The sequence below is a fragment of the Haliaeetus albicilla genome, chromosome 9 (genome assembly GCF_947461875.1).
Source record: "Haliaeetus albicilla chromosome 9, bHalAlb1.1, whole genome shotgun sequence".
NCBI classification, from domain to species: domain Eukaryota; kingdom Metazoa; phylum Chordata; class Aves; order Accipitriformes; family Accipitridae; genus Haliaeetus; species Haliaeetus albicilla.
The window spans coordinates 5388008-5405751 of NC_091491.1; the positions used below are offsets into that span (position 1 = coordinate 5388008).

General features: G+C 42.1%; 1 protein-coding gene across 1 annotated transcript in view; it reads right to left on the minus strand.

Moving 5' to 3' along the window:
- Positions 1-170: 170 nt before the first annotated feature.
- EFCAB5 (EF-hand calcium binding domain 5) overlaps positions 171-17744 on the minus strand; it is a 43044-nt gene continuing 25470 nt past the window's right edge. Inside the window, exons 10-23 of the mRNA XM_069791142.1 lie at positions 16528-17412; positions 15288-15356; positions 15054-15146; positions 14397-14611; positions 12994-13150; positions 9356-9645; positions 8299-8471; positions 7332-7560; positions 6436-6588; positions 4647-4750; positions 3577-3830; positions 2767-2996; positions 2470-2566; positions 171-936 (exon numbers count right to left, since the gene is read on the minus strand). Of these exons, the coding sequence (XP_069647243.1) occupies positions 770-936; positions 2470-2566; positions 2767-2996; positions 3577-3830; positions 4647-4750; positions 6436-6588; positions 7332-7560; positions 8299-8471; positions 9356-9645; positions 12994-13150; positions 14397-14611; positions 15054-15146; positions 15288-15356; positions 16528-17412 (3116 nt within the window). The 3' untranslated portion in view covers positions 171-769. The remainder of the gene's footprint in view (positions 937-2469; positions 2567-2766; positions 2997-3576; positions 3831-4646; positions 4751-6435; positions 6589-7331; positions 7561-8298; positions 8472-9355; positions 9646-12993; positions 13151-14396; positions 14612-15053; positions 15147-15287; positions 15357-16527; positions 17413-17744) is intronic.

The window sequence follows — 17744 nt, forward strand, 5'->3', positions numbered from 1 at the left end:
GGCCGGCGGCGGGAAAGGCCCCTGAGGCGGGAAAGGCCCCTGAGGCGACCTCCCTGCGGCAGCCGGTGGCCGCCGCTCCTCCGCGGGGGGGGGGAGAAGCCACCGTGCCCCCGCCAGTCGTCACCTACCTGGAGGTGTCGCTTGTTGCCGACTAAAGAAAGAAAGAAGAGTTTAATTTCCCAGAATTTTATTAAAAAAGTGATTCTGCTAAAAGAAACCTTATTGGAAAGATGAAATCTTGCTGCAGACGGTGCAGTTGGCTGTAATCTCAAGCTTTATACCAATAAGAAAGCTTTTTTTTTTTGTCCTATATTAAAATGTAGGGCTTTTCCACAACACGTTTAGAAGAACTTGACAAAATGCTGATTAACAACCTGTAGTTAAAATTACTCCTAAAAAGTAATTTAAGGAGACTGAATCTTGAAAATTTTTGCTGTATCATTCATGAACATTGCAGCTTGGTAGTCATAAACTCGTCCCTGCCTCTCTCTCATCAGAATTAATTAAAAAAACCAAAACATTAATCAAGCTTTTTAAAGTGTAGCAAAATATATATAGTATTATACTAGCATAGTGTATAGTATTATACTAGCAAAATTGTTTCCTTTAATGTTTTTACTGCTTTTTCTTAATAATCCCTAACAGACTTCCTAACATCTTAACAACAAATACTTAGTAGCTATGCATAAAAAAATAAAAAAGCAACAGTTAATTTAATAAAATACGTCAAATACCAGAATCGCTAAGGTTGGATGAGGAATTAAGAGATTTAATTGGAGGTACACTGGAACTGGGTGCCAAAAGGGGCTAAAGATGGGGTGGTTTTACTGTGTAGGCTCCTTGTGATCTCTGCTAGTGACAGGCAGGTGTCTACCCAGTGGTACAAGTACTCGGCTGGAGCTGAGCCCTGCTGCCACACCGCCGCTTGAGGTACACCTGAAACAAAGAAGAGAGGTAACTCCAAAAGCCCAAGTCGAAACCGTGACTGGTGTTGCTACAAGACTGAACAGAAGATCATCGCATCAGTGGAGCTCCCCCCGAGTCCGATAGTTCCACCCTGGAAAATGGTGATGCTTTGAGAAGCACATAGCGTTGTTGTGACAGTGACTGGTCAAGCATAGGAACGCTGCCTTTTTATTAGAATATATTGTGTATTGTGGTAGGTCTTCTGTTGCACAGAGTGGTCTGCTGTATTTTAATACTAAACATTTGGTAATTTAAAATATAAAGAGAAAAGTGCTTTTTTTCCCAAGCTCAGATTTGATTTGAGAGTGATTATCCTTCAAGACTCGTTTACTAAATGCTGTTAAAGGTCAGCATAGAATCATACCATTAAAGGTTGCTCTGCCGATAGAGTGTAGGTTATTTTGTGCTCTGTTCTATATTACAGCACACATATATGGAACATAAGGGCATTATCCAACATACACCATGTGTGAACACTGATGGTCATTTTAAAGAAATTGCTACAATTGTGAGTTATACCTGTACTGACACCACTGATCTGACACTACTCTCAGAACAAGTTCCATCCTGGGAAGCCAAATTTTGTAGCATACCAGCAGTTTGCCAAAGCTGTATTCTTTCTAATTACATCTGCATCCCCAACTGGAGGAAGACTGGATGCTCTAGGCCTGCTTCATTCTTTCCAGTGAATTAATTTAATATATATGAGGAGAACACATGAAAAGGAGCTATGACTGCATTAAGTGTTCACTGTTCATCAGTAGGCAGGATACTGTTGATAAATATCTCCAGCTAAACTAACAAGTCTTGTCCACATTTGATTTTTAACAGGCCTCTTCAGTCTGGCATTACATCATCAAGTGAAAGATCTCAACAAGAACAATAGTCATTTCTCTTGCAGCAATATTGTATAATAATAATAATAGCCTCTTGACTGCTCTGGCAGCAAAAAAGCCCACATTCATTAAAGGAGAGAAAGACAGACTGAAAACCAGCTCCTGTATATGGCCAGCGAGTATATTAAGTACCTGGCAGATGGTGTTTACAAGGAGGAGGGCTCACGCTGTCCTCCCACCATCATGTTGCTGTTTGGAGCTGGGTGAGTCCCTAGGGCAGGGCACGGAAGTCTGAAGTAGATTTAATTGCCAAAAGAACCATCATTCTTAGTATGTCTTTACATATTACTTGCCAAAAGAACCATCATTCTTAATATGTTTATCTGGAGGTTTACAATGAGATCACTTGTTCTGGTAGGTTTCAAAGCTGATCTGCTCCCCTTTCCTTAAGGCAGTGAATTTTGATTCTAAATTTAACAGGTTTGCTTTTATTGACCAAAGAAGACTGCAGATATTTAGGACCCTTTATCTGTTGTTTAATCTATTGTGAAATCAAAGTTAATTTCTGAAGTAAGGACCTTAAAAGCACTCAGCTGAAAGTTGCCACTGACACTGTTTCATTGCTGAACTGTGTCTGGTAATCTCACAATTAGTTCATGATATTTACCAGTGATGCAGTCCAGCAGCAGCTCTGCTTGAACTTGTACAGATGCAGCAGTTGGATCAAAGCAATAAATCTCCTGAATCAAACTGTCATCAAGTTTCTGCAATGCAGAGAACAAAAAGTCAGGTGGCAGTGAAAAACTTAAGAAAGGGTTACAGAATTAAAGGTCGCTGAGAAAAGCATATAGGAAATCTGTAGGTAATGAATTATTTCACTGCCAATTCACCCTTGGCAAATTCTACTGTATTTTCTTGAGGGAAGAAGAGCAGAAAACAAAGTCTCAATATTTTGAAGTCTCACCAGTTTACACTGACTCCAGTTCTCAGTCGTCTCTGACCCCTTCCAGTTTGGATGGAGAAGCAACAGCACAGCCTTAACTATGTTATGTACCAGAGCTGGCGGTTCTACATAGCTCTTTATTTCAGCAAAGCTCTCAGCATCAAGTTTCTGGACACACTCACGCAGGTCCTGTAGCATGAATCGGTGGAACAGAATCCCTGCATGCCTCAGATTTGCGATGTGTTCTGCCTCTGGAATCAAAAGCAAACCTTTCAAGAAGTTGCTCAGAAACATCTGCTACTCAAGACTTATGTTATTGACTGAAAGGCTCTGTCCTCTTTATGATTAATTCTTTGTCTCCTTGATCGATTAATTTGTATACAGCCCAAGTATCCTATGTAATTTTAAAAACGGGTATGTGCTTGAGAAGGAGACAAAGCTTGCCTCAGGGGCAGGCAGAGGTCCTGACACCATGAAAGGTTCAGGCATGCAGGTAGTTCTGTAATTGTGACATTCAAATCCTTTTGATCTTAGTTGGGGCAGTTCTGAGGAGGACATGCTAGATCCCTGAAGGGAACAAAGCACCTTGCTTCACACCTTTGATTTCAGTGGGACTTGCACACAAAATACCCTGTGAACAAGAGTCAAAATCTAAACATTCTGTTTAACTCTACTCTGCTAAGCACTTGGGCTTGCTCAGGAGTAGTTTACGTGTGCCAAAGGTTTGTATTTGTCTTTCCATATTTGTAGGAATTATACTTTAGATGTGGTTTTACTGAGATTCCTAATTTCATCCCTAAAAAACCTATCTTGGCTCTGTATGCACAATACCCAGTACATAGGTTGGTTCTGTTTCCTCTAAGGACATCTTCAGTGTCTCAGAGCAGGCAGCTTGGGCCATCTTTAGCATTTTCTGCAGGTCTTTGTGTTCGTGAGGTGGTAATTTCTGGTGGTGTCCAATGCTGATATCAAATATCCCAAGAGCTTGTCCTGATAGGTCACGGAGAGGTACTGCAATGTGGTATTCTCCACAGACAGAAGTGTAAATGACCTGTGAACTGTCTGTGCACTTAAATAGGTAATCTCTGAAATGAGAGTAAAGAGAGGAAAGTGTACTAAACTTTACCATTCCCGTTACTTTCGGTAATTTATTTAGCATATTTTAGTAAGATGCCGTTCATGTCTTGTTGTTAAAACAAAGGTATTACGTTAGTGAATCATTTTTTTATTTCCTTGAACTGAAATATGCACAGCTTTAAGTATCACTCAAGCCATATACAAAAAGGAGAAAATAGCATTGTGGAACACAATATTGCTTAGCTAAGGCAATTGCTGAAAATCATAAAAATTTAAGAAACCTTGCTTTAAAAACAGTTTCCTGTTTATAATCGCATTGACATTTGTTCTATAGAGTTTTATAAAAAGTAAAAACATCTGCTGGAACAGCAAATGGCTGTTCACCCAACTTTGACAACAAGGACGGTATGCTTAAAAGACAAGTCTGTGAAGATCTTGGCAGTGGAAGGAAACAGACAGTTGAAGAAAATGAGACTAATATGGCCAGGGAAAAAGACAGATTATTCTAAAGAGCAAAATGGTTCAGTGTAGGCTCTAATCCTGCAAACCTTTCGCAGCAGATGTAGAGCTTGCTTGGCAGCTCAGCTGGTAAGCATTAAGTCAGATGTTAAGTTTTTGCAGGCCTAAACTCAAAGAAAAACTCACCCCTTCATAATTCAGTATCACATGCAAACACACCAGAAGCCTTGATCGTGAGAGAGCTATAGCCAGACACTCCCACAGGGTTGCATTACCATGGGCTTTACATAATGTGGATCATGCCTGATGCAGGCTGGAGTGTAGGACCAGAGGTGACTAGTTTGATTGCAGGTCCTGGAACCTACCTTAAGAGGTTTTCTTTTCTGAGGAGAAGGACAGGAGAGCTATGAATTTCTTTTTGTCCTGTATTATCTGTAGTAAGCATCTTGCGCAGAGCATAGTCCCATGTCTGCCAGAGAGAAAAGGGAGGTTTAGCTGCATCCAAGAAAGGAACAGCCATTTTGAAGCCTGGAGAGGGAGGAAATTGTTTATCTCTTAAAGGAAACTCCTATGTACATTCAAGTGCAATGGGATGGTTTAAAGACATTTCCCAACAATGCTTGGTTTTATTCCCAGAGTGTATTGCTCAAGATGGATGAAGAATGTGCCCTGGACCTCCCTCAGCTATTTAATCCACCCCCAGGCTCCACGCTGAGGAACACCCACAGGCCAAGAAGAGGTTTCCCTTCTTTTTCCCATCCTCTTGCAGTCCTCTTTCTCGTGTCATGGTTGTGTCAGTGTGCCTTGACACGTGAAAAGCATAGAGGGGAACAAATGACCTCGCTATCAGGCAGCTAACAAGGGAACAGTGCAGAGCCTGGAATGACAACAGAAAGCTGCCAACATAAACCAAGCTTATCAGAGGAAGCAGCTGAATTATGGCTACAGCAGATGTCATACAGACTTTGTGATGACACAGGATCAGTCCTAAATATTTCATACAATTTTCGTCTTCTTAACTTACTTGTACGTGAAGTGACAAGCTTCCCAGGGCCCGAGTGCCTGCTGAACAATTGGAATATGATCTGCTGGGAGGGGGGCTGCTGTTACAAGCTAGCTAATCGGGAAGCAGCCACTTCCTGAGTTGTATTTATGTCTTGGCTGCTGACATTAGTTCAGAATGAAGAGCTAATACATTAGCTGGGACATTCTTTTTTCCTATAAAATACCATAATTTTGACATGCACAAAATCTCCACAGAAGAGCATCTCCCTTTGTGGAGGTCCCAGACAGCAAAGCTTTAGCAGGGACTTGCAGTGTTGGCTAACCTACAGACAGATGGATGGATGGATGGGTGTGGGGTTTTGCTCTATTGGTTGCTGTGCAGCTGTGAGCACTGATGTAGGAGAATAGTCCCTTTTCCTGTGGAGAATCATAGAATGATTTGTGTTGGAAGGGACCTTAAAGAGCATCTAGGTCCAACCCCCCTGCCACAGACAGAGACACCTTCCACTAGATCAGGTTGCTCAAAGCCTCGTCCAACCTGGCCTTGAACACTTCCAGGGAGGAGGCATCCACAGCTTCTCTGGGCAGCCTGTTCCAGTGCCTCACCACCCTCACAGTGAAGAATTTTTTCCTAGTATATAATCTAAATCTAGCCTCTTTCAGTTTAAAACCATCACCCCTCGTCCTATCACTACACTCCCTGTTAAAGAGTCCCTCCCCATCTTTCCTGTAGGCCCCCTTTAAGTACTGGAAGGCCGCTGTAAAGTCTCCCTGGAGCCTTCTCTTCCTCAGGCTGAACAACCCCAACTCTCTCAGCCTGTCCTCATAGGGGAGATGCTCCAGCCCCCTGATCATCTTTGTGGGCCTCCTCTGGCAGCTTGAGAAGGGGCTATACTAGCAGTGCTCTTGAGTTGTTTTACATGGGAGGATGAAAAGACTGAAGAGTGGCCTCCTTTACAGAAGGAAACTTCCCTCTCTCCCTTTGTAGCCCTTTTGTTGCACAGGCAGGCGCAAGAATTTCAGGCAGGCTTCAGTTTTTATGATAAAACCACTGAGAACTCACAGGCAGCTAGAAATTACATGTCCTCATCAAAGCAGCCTTCCAGCCCCTGACTATTACAGGCCTTTTCGCTGCAGCAGTCTGCATACCTTGTCTTTGCCAGGTTCCACCAGGTACGTAATAACAGTGTGGATGCTGGGTGCCCTAGGATACAACCAGTCCAGAGCAGTAACAGTCATTTGTAGAACATTTTCCAGTGTGCAGATATGGTGGTAGGCTTTGCTGAATGCATGAGAAACTCCCTGTGAAAGCAGAATCCTCCAAATGAGCCAGACAGTTTCATATGATTTGGGGAAAAAAAGCTGGGGAAACGTTCATGCAGCAAAACGAAGGAAAATGGTTTGTAACAAGTTACTTTAATCAGAACTTGTAAAGCCGAAAAACGACTGTGAAATGTCCCTTATCAAATAATGCTCTAAAGCTGCAGAGTACCCCTGTCACAGCCAAGTCCTAAAGTAGACAAAGTTGTTTTTTAGTGGCAATAGCCAAATTGCCTGGTAATGTTGGCTTGCTGCGCTCCCTGCTGCCCAGATGATGCATCCACAATGAGGCTGATGCTAAAGAGCATCCCAAAGAAATCCGGACTGCTGTTGCTTCTAATTATTCCACCATGTAAAAAGTAAGGTTTCATGCCACTTTATGGAAACTAACAAAAATATGAGGTCCAGAGCTTCAGGGAATAAAAGCTACTTACTATCTTTGGGCTTTGCACAAAAGTGCAATTAGTTTACTAGTCAGGAGAAGCTTAAATACATCCTTGATGAAGTGATACCTCATAATCAATTACAGATAAGACGCTAATCATTAAGATATTGATAAGGTGTTCTGCTCACACCACTGTCACCATATACAGTAAAAAGGGCCCCACAGTTCTTTTCCTAGTCGTACATCTTACATTTACTCAGAATGAACATGTAAAATTCACAGGGTCCCTACACAGGTTTTTGAAGAGTAGTCTAACAAACTGCTTTGTGATGATGCCCACCTGATAGAAACTGATCTCATGGGTCAGAAAGATGGTTTTCTCACATTGGTCCCGAAGAGTGTCAAGTCCTAGAATGCCAAAGGCTCTCCAGCGAGCATCGTGCAATGGCAGTACCAGGAGTGAACCTTTTCTCTCTTCCACTGGCCGGTCATAATTCCAGAAGTGGATACTTCCATGGAGCTGAACTCTTGGAACATGGATTGGCTTTCCCTCTTCAACGGCTGCAAAGCTGAAAAATAAACTTATGAGGAGGTTTGTTAAGAGTAACAGAAAACCTTTAGCAAAGCAATAAATACTGCAGCTTTGATCTCTCCCTGCTTTTTGGCATCAGAGGAGGAAGGTGTTAGCCCCTTACTCTGACCACACCCAGAAATACCACATTTACCACTTGCATCCCAAAGACAGTGGTAATAAATAAGACACTTTTCATCCTTAGGACATTTTGAAAACATCAACTAATGAATGTAATGAAAAGGAATACAGAAGCTAGGAGCAGTTACATTTCATAGATTAGAAGAAGCAATATTTAAAGAAAGAGACAAATATGTCTAGCTTTTGAAAATGAAAAGAGGCATGAAAGCTGCTTATAGTGTAAACACTAGGGAAGGAAAGGCATTGTTCTCAAAAACATCCTGTGGATGTGAACTGGGAAAAGGGAATTAATATTTAAAGAAGAAAATGTAGGCCCAATGTAATAGACATTTGCTAAAGGATGAGATTTATTAGACTGTGAGGTAATCTCCCCAAGGAAAGGAGTGAAATCCCAAACAGAGCCATTCTAAGTAGACCATGCAGAGTATAAGGACATGTATATGATAATGAATCATTCCACAATGGTCCCTGAGGATATTTCCTCTCTGGAGTACTCTATCAGCCTCTGTTTCCAGTGCACCCCAAACATTGCCTGGTACCCCGATATTCCAAATATTTTTTAGAAAAAGGAACAATTATTTGCAACTTTTCTTACCTGACTCCTTTCATGTCTCTGTAAAGTATCTGGTTTAGAACATATGGCGCATCATCTGCGGTACATGCCACATAGTGTAGGAGAATCTGTCCCCGCTCTGGTGAGAGCTGGTTCTCTTCCAAAAGGGCAATATATGCACTGATCTTCTTGTTATCCCCATGGGTTTCTGCATCCTAGCAACCAAATGTTTCCTATTACATTATGTACATTAGCCATTGGCCATTACACTTATTTCATGTACTTAGCACTTGTCTCATTTTTTGCTGAGATGCTCTTCTGGGTGACTGATTTGGTATGTCATGCACCAACTACATGACATGTACGTGCCTATGCTGTGATCCCATCTGACCAGTACTATGCTCTGTTACAAGCAAAACCACTTGGTATTTTAATTGGCAAGGAAAATGGATTTCTATTTTCCTGCTGCTAATAGGGAGCAGTTCATATAAAAATAATCCATAATTATAACCTGTGCCTAAGCAAAACTCCTATGGATTTCTTTTCCAATAGGAGATTCCTTTGACACAATCAAACAAGTGCCAGAGTTGCTATTACAAATCTAGAAAATATTGTAAGAACACTTCAGCTACCATGAGAGAAGTTTGGTTTTGTGGAGGGCTTTAATGGTGAGGACAAACATCTAAAGTGTTTAACTTGCAGCTGCAAGTTAAAAATGAAACTATCTCCACTACAAATTAAGCAGCTTTGTCCCAGACTGACTCTGGTGTGTTTAATTTCAGAAGCTCCAAAACTGTAACTATGGATTTCCAGATTTTATCTGAGTCAGCTCTTCAAAAAGCAACATAAGTATCCATGAAATGCATTCTGTATTGGCAAAGCATGGATGAGAATTCTTGTATTGCATATCTGACCTATGACTCTTTCTGTGCACAACCATGGGCTCTCCTGAACATCGGCTAAGTGCAGAACAGCACAAGGAAACCAGCCTCAGACCAACTTCCCATGCTACCTGTGAGTTCCACTCAAATGCAGCAGGGGCTGAAGTCAGTGTCACAATCCCAACACAAGTGATTCTTGCGCTCTGTGGGATGCATACCTGGGTGAGGGCCTTAAACACTGCTTTGTAAACTGGTTCCATGCTTGCTCCACTGGTCTCAGCTGCTTGCTGGATATTGTACAGCCATTTCCTCCTGGTTAAGCTTTGCAAGCACTTCATGTGACTTTGTTCCACACTTGCGGTCAGAAATTCCACCAAGTTATCAATAGCTTCATCCTCATTGCCAGGGAACTCAGAAGCAAGTAACTCAAGGAAAGTCTGGAATGCCTTTGGGGATAGCTTCCCCACTCTGCTGAGCTGTGGGTAACGGCAGCAAAGGTGTTTCTTTGCTAGTAGAAGAAATAGAAAATAAGACAGGGACAATCTATTTGAATAATAAGTTTTGCTTTTCCTGTGCAAAATATGAATCAAGCCCTAAACTGGCTTTGGGTGGAATGCTCCAGGACATCATTCTGGGTTTCTTCCAGCTATCTCCTAAATGGAAGTTGTCATCATGACAGGTAATCTCCAGCTTCCAGACTGGCTGCACCTTTTCCTCTAGATGCCTGCTTTCTCACCTACTGAGAAAGAAACCTGCATGGCATTGCTCCTGTGCCCCTTTTGTAGCCTCTGCAACATACCTAAACAACAAATGTCAATGGAAAATAGGAAAGCTGCTTGGAGTTTTCAAAAATCAGAGGTATCTCCACATCAGAACCAAATTTTATGGACACTTGAAGGACTGGTGGGACTGGGCTGCAGGTAGGCATTCTGCATACAGTAATAGTAGTTGAGACTTTACAGAAAAACTACTCATCACTCCCATTAAAAATGTAAAAGCCAGAGTCTACAGATGATTTCACAGATCACTCATATTCCTCAATTTCCCATTATCTACCATACTTGCAGGCATTATATTTTAATTTTGAGGCCCTCCAAAGTAACTATCATTCTTAATTACCCTTCTTTAGGTGCCTTGGATGAATTATTGAAATAACATTTGGTTTGTGCTAAATCTTATAAACAAAGAAGAAAACAAAAGCTCTATTGAAGTTGTACAGAGGTTGGGACGACAGTACTCTGGAATCACGTGTACTGCACTAAGAGATGTAGATGCGGAGCAAGAACTTTTATAAGAAATACAGGGTTTAGAAGAATAAATTAGTGTGAAAAAACACCTAAAACAGTCAAGTGCTGCCTGTTAGCTCCCAGGGGAGTGAAGGAGTAAAGATCACTGCACAGAGGCTGCTCCTTCCCATCTTGCACAAGGCTGGAGAGTGGAGCTGTGCCTCAGTCCCCTTTTTCATGTCCCAGGGACTGCAGCTGAGCTTGCCCAAACGCGGGCAAATAAGCTGCAGTAGAAAGGTCTGGCAGAGTTGCCTTTTGCTTGGCGGAATGAGGAATGCTGTAAGGGTCAAATTATGACTCTCAAGAATTGCTTTCCTGTACCTACTCATTCTAGTTCACAAAGTTCCAGTTTGCCCAGAAGTCCTGAAGACAAATGGGACTCACCCTCAGACTTGTAATCCTAACAGGCTGAGCGTGAAAATCTAAATTTACCTCATCGGTTTCTATTTAGCTGTTACTTAAATCAGCAGCCGGTCTATCAGCATTGTTCAAGCCCTGTGCCAGCTCTCCAAGACCCGCTGCTGCTGCTGCTGCCGCCCACCCCACAGCTCTGGGCTCACGGGGGAGCTCTTGCACAGCCTGCCGAAGTTGCAGGCAGTCTCCCGGCTTTGGCAAACCGGGATTCCTCGGGTGCTCTGCCCAAACTGGGCTTGCCGGATCATGCTCCCGGTAGTGTCTCTCCTGAGCATTGCAATGACTAACACTTTCATCATTTTTTTTTTTTTCCCCTGCATGCTGATTTCAAATCCTGTTGGACTCGAAGAAGTAAAGAAAAGGGAGTGATTTGTCAAGCCGCTTTCGACTAGCGATATAAGTAGAAGTGTGATTTTGCTGTTAAGCAAAGAGTATTTTGTGATCAATATATACAGCGGGCTATAAGGAACAGTGTAATAGAAACTGCTTTGATTAATGATGCACGGGCACAAGCAGGGAGCTGCTCTGATTGCCTCCCAGTGCACCCAAGACACTGATGTTTATAGAAGCTGAGTGCCTCCTCCTTCCCCCACAGAAGTCAGGGGGCATTTTATCACTGATTTTAGCTATAGAAGTAGCAAGTACTGACTGACCCCCATCGTGGTGGAGGTGACTGTTAATGCTGTGTTATCCTGTCCATCATCTAAAGAACACTCAGTACTTTTTAATTTAATTTCAGATTTTCTGACAGAAGTAGGATGGAGAATTTTTTATGGTGTAAAAATGTTTGGATTTTCACCTCCACTTTCTCCTCTCTTTGAAGAAAGAGGTGAAGAAAGAAATACAAATGAAGTTGATCACAGCATGATCAGTGCCTTCATTACTGAGCCACAGCATAACAAATTATTTTCCCCATTGTATCTGTAATGTTACACTTTTCACTTACAAGGAAAATCAAATAATTCTACCCACTTTTCACTCTGTGTTTTCATCCAGGAGGAGTGCAATGTCTGTGAATCCTTCCCTCAAACCTGCTTTTTCCATGATGTTGTTGAGAGATTAGGTTGAAGCTGCTAGGAATAGTTTTATGTTGCTTGTAGGTGGTATTGATTTTGCTATGCTATCTTTCTATCTATTTGTCTTTTAGTTTATGAGTGCTTCATGGAAGGGACTACATCTTTCCATATTTCTGTAGTGTGTTCTGGCATGCTTTGAATACAGGAGAGCTGTAAACTGCCAGTTTCTTCTGTGGCTGTGCAGCCTGGAGACAATTAACTGTAACATGCCAGTGCGCTCCCCACTAGCTTCCCCAAGTAAGCTAAAGGATGAAGAGATTTTGGTGCTTGCCAAAATGAGCCATTTTTAGTAATGTGCAGCAGAGCAAGCAACATGAAGATGAACATGAATATACCAGTCCTCTCCACCCAAGAACACACGCAGACATGTTCTTAATTGCTAATACAGTATTTCAGAGCACCTAATGCCCACATGTCAATATGTATGATGCTGTCAGACAGGTCTAGGTGAACCTGCAGCACTTCAGTCTGACCCAAGTCTATTCTGTCAAGGACCAAATTCGCTAAGTTTATTCGAAGAAATGAACCAACAGAGAAGTGAGACTCAAAGTTGCTGTCTAATTTATGAGAACTGTGCAACAGTGTGGCTTACTAAAGGCTATTTGAGACCCGTAAGGAAAGCTGGTGTCCTCTCCTCTGAGATACATTCCTGCAGACAGCACAGTAAAGTCTATCTATTAAAAATAGCTGGATAACACAGATGGGCTAGACTAAAAGTGCAAACATGTCCTCAGGCTTTACGTGTGGTTTTCACTGCCATATCACAAGTATACATTGCATGTTACAGCTGAAATAATTTTTTAATGCATCACAACATCATGAAAGCATTGGGCTACCTCTCTGACTGGGAATCTTTCACAGAGGAGACTTGTACAGGAGGAGGGGATAGAGCTATGCATTAACAAGTAGGTCTGGATAACTGTTCCTTTTCATTTTATACATCATACCATGTATGCTTATGATTGCTTGCAAAACCAAAAAATGACTGCTACTTGCCAACAACTTCATTAGCACTGTCATTGAATGGTTTAAGGCCTACTGTGTTGACATTGTTCTCTCAGAGCAGAGCTGTTCCCTTACCCTTCCTCAAGGCCTCTTTTTCCATCCCTTCCTTGAATGTGCTTAGAACAGTATCCACCTCTTCCAGGTCCAGAAACCCGGATGCATTGTTGTCCCACTTTTTGAAAAGTGCCTCCAAAAGCAGTTTCCGTTGGGCCAAGCGAGAGATGCGGTGAACCTACAATAAAGGAACAGCTGGTCTTTGATAATTCCTGGACACTGACGCTCAGTGTCTACACAAGTTTGGAAACGGCAATGGTATGCTGATCACATAATTCCTATGGGCCAGGCCAAATCTGTACATACACAGCTCAGACCTGGAGATGAATCATTAAACTTGGGAGATGTTTGGAAACACTAAACACAGCTGACAGTTCCGTTTTACCAGGCAAAATCAGCACTGCAGAGGGTTAGTTCCCAGTGAACAAACGAAGCCTGTGCTGGATCTAAGGTGACATCAACTCAGGTAAGTGCAAGTTTTCCAGAATACAAATGTCTTCCCAGCAAGAACTAACCACAGCCTTGTTATTAACACCCAAAGATGTGACAGATTGTATTTCTGTACATTGTTATTTTGCTGGTGCTGCCCTGAGGTGCATGGCCTCTAAGCAAATGCATGTACAATTTGTCCTTTAAACCCAGTCTTTGCAAAGTATACAGTGTTAAATGGCCAGAGTGGAATTGTCTCAAAGGCCAAAATACTGGCAGTGTGTGTTGTGTTCAGCGTGAGGACAGTAGAGCCGTCAGATCCAATAGCTCATCCGAATTAGGTCAGCAGCACAGAGGGAAACTAGAAAGAGGTCTGAGGAAAATGCAGCTAGAGAGGCTACTATGGATAGACCCAGAACGAAATATATCTGTACTCTGAAGTGATATGGGGCACCCTGATGCTGTGCATGAGGATATTGCTGAAGGGGAATATAGTTTTTCAACACATGGCAAGAGCACTTTGTAACTTAAACACAAAGAAGCATGTGCACATTCACATGCAGCCATGCACATAGCAAAACCAAACACACTTGGTTTAAAATCCTCCCCAAAACATCCCAAACTTCATATGCACATGCCAATGCAGTAGGTCAGAGATCAGGTTCTTGGCTATTATAAAGGTGAATAAGCAGAATGGAATGTTTTGAGCTCTTTCACAATTAACTATCAACCTGCTGTCTTACTGAGTCCAACTCTAGTACAGACAGACAACTTCTTACACGATGAGTCTGTCATCACTTCTAGAGCTAAGGGCTAGGGAGGGAGGATCCATATGAAAACAAAGGAGTAAAAGGTCTCTTGAAGAAATAGAGAATGCAAGGCTGCAAGTGAATAGCTCTGCCAGCATGAGATTAAAATTTGACTTTGTCAGTGTCTGTAGGCATTTGCTTGTTTTTTGTTTGGATGTGGGATCAGCAAAACTTATCAATATTTACTTTTTCTAGTTGTTCTATTTTTTCCTCTTCTGTCTGTTTGTACTCTTCTTTGATAAATGCAATAAGCCTCTTCACAGTAGGCAGAGAAATGTCTTCACCAACAAATGTCTCCATGAGCTGTACAAACTGTGGCAGGTTGAGGCAGCTTTCATCAAAGGCACTCCTAGTACGAGAAGCCCAACGGTTCTGAATCTCTGCCATGATGGCATGTAAGTCTGAAAGACAGAAAGCACAGTGTGTCGCAGGAAGACAAATGCTGCCCTAAAGCCAGCCACGTGGCAGGTATCAACGCGGTCCTGAATCCTGCACTTCCTATCCAGTGAAAGTATGGCTCAATACAGCCTGACTCCATGCTGACTAAGGGCCTTAATCTGCTTATACTTTTCAAATAGTATCTCTTCAGATTTATGCTGCAGTCTAGCATGGATGCTATCGTACAACCAGGTCAAATCACTGAACACAGGTGAGCTGAGATTACTGTTATACAGCAAGTGGCCTTCCGAGACAAAGACTACACTGCTCTTACCTTGAAGTCAGCTTCGGGAATTAGTGTTTGTATTCTTGCCCAAACTTTCAGCTCACAGCAGTACTGGCATGTCTGCAGACACTGCCAGCCACTATGTGCCCAAGTGAACACACAACTTTGTGACCAAATACCTGGAAATCTAGTGTTCTCACGCTTCCAGTCCTCCGGAATTCTTGCTCCATAGCTGCTATACCTGCAACTTAGGTCACAAGTCAGAAGGCCACCTGATGAAAGATAAAATATACCTTGTAATGATATAAGCTTTTTAAAAAGACACAAGATACAGCTTTTCTAAAAGCCTTTAAATACATATATGCAAGCTATAGTTTCTAAAGCAGATGAAAAGAGCTGACATGAGCAGTTACCTGACCATGGCACTTCAAACTCCTTGCTAGTTTCAGCTGGAGAATCCTGTCTGTCTGAGTGTGCTGGACCTGCAATTTTAAAAAGAAATCTTCTGTGAACCAGAGCTTACTAGTCTGAGCACCCTGCTGATTAATATGTAAAATCTACCTCTGTGTCTCTGGAGTTACCCTTGTTATCAGTAGCTATTTATTTTTACTGTCTGGAAATACTGCTTCCTGAAATTCACACAGTGAATGTCACATTTCTTAAGCCCAGCTACAAATACCCATTTTAGCAAGAATAATAAGACAAATTCTTTTCCAAGATAGGTTCAAAATGATATTCAGACTTCTTGCTTCCATTCACCTTTCTCTCAAAGAGCATCGTACCACCACACCATCGTTTCTGTGAGAACAGGGTGGGAATCTGCTCTGAAGGTGGAAGTACTGAATGCCCCAAACAATGCAGGATACGCATCCAGGGACTGGCTGAATGACAGGTTAGCGCTGTGTACTGGAAGTTAACTACAGAAAGCCGTAGGTATCACTGGGCTGTACCATCGGCTTTACAGCCCTTTTCATAATAAGTCTGTCACTAGACTGCTCTGGCAATGTAGACCCAGTTCTTGCAGTGTTTTAAACTGTGAGACACAAGAGTGTATTCACAGAGTGCTAGCAAGGAGGTTGGTCCTTAAATACCCCTTAGGAAACACAGTTGCCTGACCACAGCCTTCCTGGAATAAGGGCCTTTGTACACAATTAGGAAGTATGGTAGTCCTTTGGAAACACAGTAAGAGATTAAAATGAAAGGTTCCTGCTAAATGTTCCCATACTATATCTCCCTATGGGCAATCACAGTCTAAAAATTATTAAAAGTCATTTCTATATTTTACATGCTCAGGCTCCTGCCTTGCTATACTAATATTACAGGTTGAAACAGAACATAAAGTTTCTCCTTATTATAAAAATGCTGCTGCTTCAGAAAGTCCCAGCTTGAATTAAAGTGTCTGCTCAGTGCCTTGAATACAGATCACCAGCAAACTGACTCACCTGCCGCCCTGTGAGAGGAACACACTCTGAAACCTTGGCAGGAAACGCCATGCTGACAAGATATCAAAGCTTATGGTCTTGTGTATTCAGAAACCACTCACATACTTTCAATAGTTTTGAAATGGATTAAAACCACACCTATAGTTAAACCAGTCCAAATGTATATGTTGAAAAAGATTAATGTCTGCCAGAATAAAGGAGAGTGCTTTACCTTTACCCTGGTCTTGCAGAAGGTCCTCGTCCTGCAGTCTTGTCTCTGAGCTTGTCTGTTGGCCAAACTGGCTGCCATGCTGCTTAGAAAAACTCTCTTTTCTTGCAGGAGTTTCTTTCACAACCTCTGCAACTGGAGCATCCTGTTTTGAAGCAATGATGTCCATGTCTGCCACAGCTCTGTCTTCTGAGGTTGTGGTTATAGCTTCAGGTGTTGGTCCTGAAATTGTGTTGGTTGCTTCTGCAATCCCATTGTCCTCCTTCTGACAAACTTGCTCTTCTGAGCCAGGTTCTCCATCCAAGATACGATAACCTTCTTCCCTATTTGTTTCTGTGTCAGGGTCTCTACCCGGGCTAAATTCCTCTTCCTCTACCTGTTTTTCAGATCCAGGTTCTCCATCTTTACTGAGACTGTACCCAGTAGAGGCTGATCCTGGGAAAGCTTCCTCCTGTCTGTCTGCACTTGCAGACTCGGTTTGCCTCTCAGTTTTGATATCTTCATGGAAACTGGATTTCTCCCTATGTATGGTATCTCCATCCCAATCACTAGCTTCAAAATCAGTGCTTTTCACTGCTGACGCAGCGACCTCATCTTCCTTTCTCAACTCAGCATCACTCGATTCTGCTGCTTGGTTTTCTTCTTTAGAAATTCCTCCAGTCTCAGCTTCACTTATGCCCTTTTGTTCAAAAAGACCTCTGACACTAGTTCTCATTCCATATGTGCCTTGTCTATTATCACCTACAGGTTCAGATGCTAAAATCCCTCCCTCAAAATTTCCTGCTTGTGACAAGACTAACTTCTCGCTGAGTTCCTCACAAACTTCCTGGTCATCAAGGCCTCCCCATAAATCCACAAGCTCAATCTCTTGCAGCTCAATTATTGGCCCTAAAATAGAAAAAATATTAATAACTTGATAGTTTGCATTAGTTTTATGTTCTCTAGTATTGCACAAGAAAATTCAAAGAAAAAGAAAAGAGGTATTTCCTAGCAAATACAAACACTGTCAGAAAGTACCTTCTGCAAACATGCATCTCAGAAACACGGAACTTCAGAATGTCTTTGCCTGCAGAGAACTGCACTTGTTATTGTGTATTACACCATATTTGAAATAAATGTTTCATAATTCTCCATACTAAGAAGGAAAGCTGTAATTTGCCTTGCATTTGATCTTAGCAATTAATGAATGTCCAATATCTTAAAAATATTTTACTTTCCCG